The 6,989-nt window shown below is 40.4% G+C and overlaps 2 protein-coding genes across 2 annotated transcripts in view; one reads left to right on the forward strand and one right to left on the reverse strand.

Moving 5' to 3' along the window:
- LOC104756051 overlaps positions 1-3,282 on the reverse strand; it is a 7,362-nt gene extending 4,080 nt beyond the window's left edge. Inside the window, exons 1-6 of the mRNA XM_019239512.1 lie at positions 2,993-3,282; positions 2,599-2,764; positions 2,063-2,189; positions 1,628-1,767; positions 890-1,096; positions 772-809 (exon numbers count right to left, since the gene is read on the reverse strand). Of these exons, the coding sequence (XP_019095057.1) occupies positions 772-809; positions 890-1,096; positions 1,628-1,767; positions 2,063-2,189; positions 2,599-2,764; positions 2,993-3,144 (830 nt within the window). The 5' untranslated portion in view covers positions 3,145-3,282. The remainder of the gene's footprint in view (positions 1-771; positions 810-889; positions 1,097-1,627; positions 1,768-2,062; positions 2,190-2,598; positions 2,765-2,992) is intronic.
- The window catches only part of LOC104759263 (translation initiation factor IF-2, chloroplastic-like), a 7,448-nt gene continuing 4,107 nt past the window's right edge, over positions 3,649-6,989 (forward strand). Inside the window, exons 1-7 of the mRNA XM_010482208.2 lie at positions 3,649-5,526; positions 5,621-5,653; positions 5,920-6,033; positions 6,206-6,355; positions 6,491-6,589; positions 6,673-6,743; positions 6,844-6,892. Of these exons, the coding sequence (XP_010480510.1) occupies positions 3,973-5,526; positions 5,621-5,653; positions 5,920-6,033; positions 6,206-6,355; positions 6,491-6,589; positions 6,673-6,743; positions 6,844-6,892 (2,070 nt within the window). The 5' untranslated portion in view covers positions 3,649-3,972. The remainder of the gene's footprint in view (positions 5,527-5,620; positions 5,654-5,919; positions 6,034-6,205; positions 6,356-6,490; positions 6,590-6,672; positions 6,744-6,843; positions 6,893-6,989) is intronic.

The following is a 6,989-nucleotide window of genomic DNA, read 5'->3' on the forward strand; positions in this document are numbered from 1 at the left end:
CGGGTACGCTTTGAAGGCCCTGCTGAATCATCATTAACCTCATCACCGTCACGGTCAACAACAGTCCCTTCAACACTGTCTGCATGTTGTATCCGTAGATAAGGCCTATCAACCGTGCTTCCACCATCATCCAGACTCCGTTTACGAGTACTAGGCCCTCGTGATTCATATGAAGCAGCACGATCACCAACCTCACTTCCTGAAGGCTGCCTCCACAACACTTCCTTTCCTCTATCACTAAATTGGTAATTATCGCGGGTCACGGACATGTTCAGTTGTGCAGAGGATGATGCACCAGCTGCAGTTTGATATAAGTTCAGACCTACATTTGATACTAATCTTCTCTTAACTGAAGTTTCAGCCTCGTCAACATCTTCATTTTGCTGCTGTTCCATGCCCTCATTAGCAAACCATCCATTTATCCCACTTGTTGCACTAGTGCCACGTGTCACTCCCATTTTCTTGCTCGTTTCAGGAAGAGTGGCATTTATAGCGGAAAACGGAACCGGCCGAGAAGTGGTCATGAAATCCCAAATCCTGATGGTTACACCACATAAACTACAATCCAGTAGGGGTAATCTGGATTCCGATTTATATTCTGGACCCAAAACTTCATAATTTCCAGAGGCTTTTCGGGATGAAGCCGAAAATTGTTTCCTGCTTGGACCAGGATCTTGTAGACGACTTTGATTTCTAGCTGCGCCAGAAGGGCACCCATTTCTAGCTGACTGGGCCGAATGTTCTTCACAATCTTGGATATTTGGAAGCCATCTAGGCTCCCATCCGCAAAGGCTTATCAGCTTTTGAGCCTGTAAGATAAATATTAAAATAAGAAACAATGGTAGTTTATTGCTAGTAAGCTTAAGAGCACATTTTACTGAGTTCTTACGCGATAGTAATTACTAAGAGCCACTTCTTTGGACGTTTCTGCAGCTGAGATATTATCCATTCTAAAACTGAGATCATCATTGGCATAGACTTGAGGATGTGCCAAAAGGCGGTCAATTTGTGGTCGTCTTGAAGCACGCATCTGGTCAATCGCAGATTGCGAGACAATTGGTAGAGAATAGAACTGTAGGAGCCCATCACAACGATCCTTGTAACCTCCAATCAAGGCTGATGGAGGAGTGGGTGGAAACTGAACTAAGCTTTCTGCACAACTTTGTCCTACCCATGGACAAGAGCTCTCATGTGCAGCATCAAGCTGGTTGGAGAATTCTTCTCGGATGCTATCAGCTGTTATCAAATATGAATAAGGAATATCAAATGTGAGCACCATATAAAAAAGCTGATTCATGCGTACTGATTTTTCTTGCTTAAGAGCAAACACAAAATTCTTTTCATTGGTATATGTTGGTTATTGATCAAAACTCTTGGCTCCGAAGATGCCCAGAACCGGTTTGAGAGATTTTCTCTTTTTTGATACAGTACAAGTGAAAGACGAAGACTTAAATTCTCCCCACAACACATCGGTGCCGAGAGTTAGATAGAAAAAAAGAAGATCAGTTTAGTTACAGGAACAAGAATTGACCTTCAGGATGATTCGACGAATCTTGTGGAGGAGTGTAATGTAGATTAGACCCACAGTATTCACATTGAATTTTGTCCAANGCCCATCACAACGATCCTTGTAACCTCCAATCAAGGCTGATGGAGGAGTGGGTGGAAACTGAACTAAGCTTTCTGCACAACTTTGTCCTACCCATGGACAAGAGCTCTCATGTGCAGCATCAAGCTGGTTGGAGAATTCTTCTCGGATGCTATCAGCTGTTATCAAATATGAATAAGGAATATCAAATGTGAGCACCATATAAAAAAGCTGATTCATGCGTACTGATTTTTCTTGCTTAAGAGCAAACACAAAATTCTTTTCATTGGTATATGTTGGTTATTGATCAAAACTCTTGGCTCCGAAGATGCCCAGAACCGGTTTGAGAGATTTTCTCTTTTTTGATACAGTACAAGTGAAAGACGAAGACTTAAATTCTCCCCACAACACATCGGTGCCGAGAGTTAGATAGAAAAAAAGAAGATCAGTTTAGTTACAGGAACAAGAATTGACCTTCAGGATGATTCGACGAATCTTGTGGAGGAGTGTAATGTAGATTAGACCCACAGTATTCACATTGAATTTTGTCCAAATCAACACTAACCCAACCTTTCTGAGCACAAGCCAAAGAACTAGCTGTCTGCAAACAAAAGAGTACCATGGCAGGACACACCATTAATCAAACAACATTTCTTTCTACCAGCTGAAACTTGCAACAGATACCATAGGAGAGAGAAAGAACCAATCCAAAACAGAGAAGGACGAATAAGTATATATAACCACACAAATGAGGCAACCTAAGTTACTAGGATTAACTTCTCAACTACACCAAATCTGTTTGAGCCAAAAACAACTACAGCAGGCTATATATTGCTAGGTTTATCTGCACTTATTCCAAAGAAAAAATTCCCATCACTATATTAACTAGATTAGGAGAACTGAACTTAAAAATTTGGTAGGATATGCACTACCGCTAGTTTATCTGAGTGTGTGGAGAAACGAATTAGCATGTGAAAGTGAACATAAGGAGAAAAAGAAAAGAGACAGACTTTAGGCTTCCCAAGCCAATTTGAAGGCTTGAAAGTGGCAAGACGTCGAAGTAAATCTCCTCTATCCCAAGTTCTACAGGAACGACCTGATATAGCTAGCCCATGACCTGACCAGTCCACACTGCCAGCGTTAACCAGAACAGCAGGAGATGATGCACCTGCAGAGCTGTTAATGCTTGAATTGAAATCAAATCGTCGAATACCCAAAAATCAAAACTTTGAAAATTTATCAAAGCATTGCTAGCAAAAATTAAGATGCAAATCTCAAACAAGCGAAACCCTAGATATATACATATCGTACCGGCTCAAATTCAACAAAAGGAATCGAAAAAATNACAAAACGAATTAAAAAAAACTCATAAATTTCGCACTAGTGAAACTCGATCTGCGTTACCTAGCAGCAGCAGTGAGAGGAGGAGAAGGCGATCTAGCACGACGTCGGAACCTATCAACGGGAGTAGCAGAGGCGGAAGCAGAAGCTGAGGCAACACTGTTCCGATTACTCCTAGGGTTTACGTTCTGCGAACTCACATCCTCTTCCTTCATCCTCTCCCTTCGTCAACTCAACCACACACACACACTCTCTCTCTCTCTTATATCGGTCGGGGGCTCGCTTCTTCACTTTCAACAACAGAGTAAAGGTAAAGAGAGAGACAATCTCAAATCTCAAAACTCTCTCTCTCCTTTTAGCGTTATTTATTAATCGAATCTATATTTATTTAATTTTATATTAAATGCTCTTTTTTTTACTGATAATATTAAAATATTTTAATTTTATCTCCGGCTTCTTCGGTGGACGAATTTGCCCTCTCTATACCCTATATACGGCTAATATTTTGTCACGTGTGCCATTTATAAATGAGACGGGTTCATGGGCTTTTCTGTTGAGCCCAATATTATTTTTCAGACAAGAAAGTAAATTNTTTTTTTTTTTTTTTTTTTTTTTTTTTTTATGGATAAAATGGTTTATTAGAGTAAAAAATAATTTATGACATTTAATTTGTTATTTTTTATTTGTAAAAAAATTGGCCTTATCGGAAATCCGCGAAAAATTCAGGCACAGAAGCAGCCACACCCACACACACACAAAGCTCTCAAGTTCAAAGTTATCTCCGCACTCTCTTCTTCTTCCTTCTTCTTCCTCCACTTATCTTCTTCTTCTTCCTCATCTCTCTTTTTCTTTCACACCATCTCTCTAATTTGCTCATCAATAATTCTCAATTCAGCTTGATGATTACGGATTCCATACGTTGATAACCCCAATTTCTTACGGATTCTGGTTCGAAAATTCGTCGGAAAATTGGAATGAGATAAGAAAAGTCTCTGAATTTGCTCTATTGCTTTGTTTTGTTCGTTTTCTGGGTTTTATTAGAGATGCCGTCGATGCTTGTTCTCGTCGGCACAATGCCATCGCTAGCTTCTCTTGTTAGTCTAGGTGGTGCTTGTGCAAGTGTTTCAGGAACGAGTTCTTCGGATGCGTCGTATGCATTAGTTAAAAGGGTTTCTTTGTCAAGGAGAAGCGTTAAAGGTACTAAGAAATGGCTCTGTAAATATTCCGTTTCGTCTTCAACTACTACTACTACTTCTACTAGTACTACTGCTGACTTCATTGCTGAGCAAAACAACAGCTCAGTTTCTATAGATTCTAACTCGTTTAGAGGGAGTATAGATGGAGGAGGGGATGATAGTGAGGTTGTGCTGAAGCAGAATCCTAAACCTGTGTTGAAACCCCCTGTGCCAAGGGTTGAAAGAGGTTTGGGGGTTAATACTGCTCCTTGGAGTAAGGATTTATCCAATGGGGGTAAGTTTGATGGGCAGGAAGAGAGGAATAAGGTTATTGAATCTCTTGGTGATGTGTTAGATCAAGCTGAGAAATTGGAAATTCCTAAACCGGGTAGTAAAGAAGGTGGTGAGGCTGTTAAACCGTCACAGCCTAGTGCCAACAGTAGTAACTCGAGAAATGGTAGCTATGCGAGCGCTGCAGCTACAAAGAAGACGAAAACTATGAAGAGTGTGTGGCGTAAGGGCGATGCTGTTGCTGCTGTGCAAAAAGTTGTTAAGCAATCACCTAAAATTGAACCTAGAACGAAAGAAGAGGAGGAAGAGGTTAATGCCAAAGCAGGCACTCAATTGGCACCACCTCAGCCTCCTTTTAGACCTCAACCTCCTCTAAGACCCCAGCCAATGTTACAAGGGAAACCTATGGTAGCTCCGTCACCCGTTAAGCCACCTGTAAAGAAAACACCCATCTTAAAAGATCTTGGTATGGCAGCAAAGCCTTTGGTTTCTCAAGAAGTTGATTCTAGCGTTAAAAGTAAAGAAAGGAAGCCTATTTTGGTTGACAAATTTGCTTCCAAGAAAAAAGGTGTTGATCCTGTGGCCTCTCAGGCTGTGTTAGCTCCTACTAAGCCTGGAAAGGGTCCTCCCTCTAACAAGTTCAGAGTTGAGCACCGTAATAAGAAAAATGCACCAGCTAGTCCAAGACGAAGAGTTGTTGCTGAAGATGACGGCGACGAAGATACATCCATTTCTCGATCAGGTAGAAAAGGGAGAAAATGGAGTAAAGCTAGTAGGAAGGCTGTGAGACTCCAGGCTGCAAAAGACGCAGCACCTGTCAAAGCTGAAATCTTAGAGGTAGAGGAAGAAGGCATGTCCATCGAGGATTTGGCTTACAACCTAGCCATCGGCGAAGGTGACATTCTTGGGTATCTATATTCAAAAGGGATTAGACCTGATGGTGTGCAGACCTTGGACCGAGAGATGGTGAAGATGATTTGTAGAGATTACGATGTTGAGGTCCTTGATGCTGATTCAGTTAAAGTAGAAGAGATGGCAAAGAAAAGACAAACTTTTGATGAAGAAGATTTGGACAAGTTAGAGGACAGGCCTCCTGTCATAACGATAATGGGTCATGTGGACCATGGAAAGGTAGGCACACTTTGCACTACTGTTTTTGTTCCATATCCTACTCGCCCATAAAAGATATGTAGAGTCCTAATGGCATTTGTTTCCTATTTTGCAGACTACTCTTCTGGATTATATCAGAAAAAGCAAGGTATGGATGAGATTAGCTATCCGATGTAACACTGATTTGCCTTTTCATATATCAAAAACTTTCATTGTGGCCTCTTAAGTTCTTTATCAATTTTAAAACATGGCTGATGGAAATTAATGTGTTGAGGATACAACTCATCTTTAGTTTAGGAGTTTGTATTTCTGCTTTGTTTCTGAAATACTATTTGTGTTTGTTCATTTTGCTTACTGCCAAGGTTAGTGCTACATAGCATTTTCAGCTAATCTCGCTTTGCTGGATATCTGTAGGTTGCTGCTTCAGAAGCAGGGGGAATTACACAAGGAATTGGTGCCTATAAGGTGTCGGTCCCTGTTGATGGAAAGTTGCAGTCCTGCGTTTTCCTTGATACCCCTGGACATGAGGTAGATCCTTTTTCTTGCAATTGAATCTTCACTTGTTCGTTTCTGATGCTGAATTTTCATTGATTTTACTTCCTGAGCTTCTCTTTTTCCATGTAGCATGTTCTTGACTATATCGCATCTCTTGTTAGGCATACCATAGTTTTGCTCATCTGACTTTTATGTGTTCATCTAGGCATTTGGTGCTATGCGAGCTCGAGGAGCACGGGTCACTGACATTGCAATCATTGTGGTTGCTGCTGATGATGGAATTCGTCCTCAAACAAGTGAAGCAATAGCTCATGCAAAGGCTGCTGCTGTACCAATAGTCATAGCTATAAATAAGGTATTAGATTCATGTAGCACATGTATTCTTCTATCTAGAAATAGAAAGGTTGCTGAGTACTTTTTTTGTTTTGTTAATTCTTCTTTACCTTGTGAATATGTAATTTCTCTCAGTCTAATTCATTTCCTGTTCCAGATAGATAAGGAAGGAGCAAGTCCAGAGAGAGTGATGCAAGAGCTTTCTTCAATTGGTTTGATGCCTGAAGACTGGGGTGGTGATGTTCCAATGGTTCAGGTTGAAATACATACTTTCATCACATATATGTTTCAGGGTCCACATGTTCTATAGGTAATCATGCTTATATTTGCACTTAACAGATCAGTGCGTTGAAAGGGGAGAATATAGATGATCTGTTGGAAACTGTCATGCTTGTTGCAGAGGTTAGTTTGTTATAAAACCCATGATAACAAGTTTGCTTGATTTTTCCGTCTCTTTTTGCTAGATCCATAATGAAGCTTAATTTTGACTTCTTCTTGTAAGCTACATAGTGGCTACGAAATTACTTACATACTTGCTCCAAAGTGGACCCAAAATTTTGTTTTAAGGAGGACTATAGACTAATAACACTTACATATGGGATTAATTCATATATTTTCTCTTAGTCTCTGCTTTTGCTTCTCATTAGCTTTTGCTT

Source organism: Camelina sativa, chromosome 17 (assembly GCF_000633955.1).
Source record: "Camelina sativa cultivar DH55 chromosome 17, Cs, whole genome shotgun sequence".
Lineage (NCBI taxonomy): Eukaryota > Viridiplantae > Streptophyta > Magnoliopsida > Brassicales > Brassicaceae > Camelina > Camelina sativa.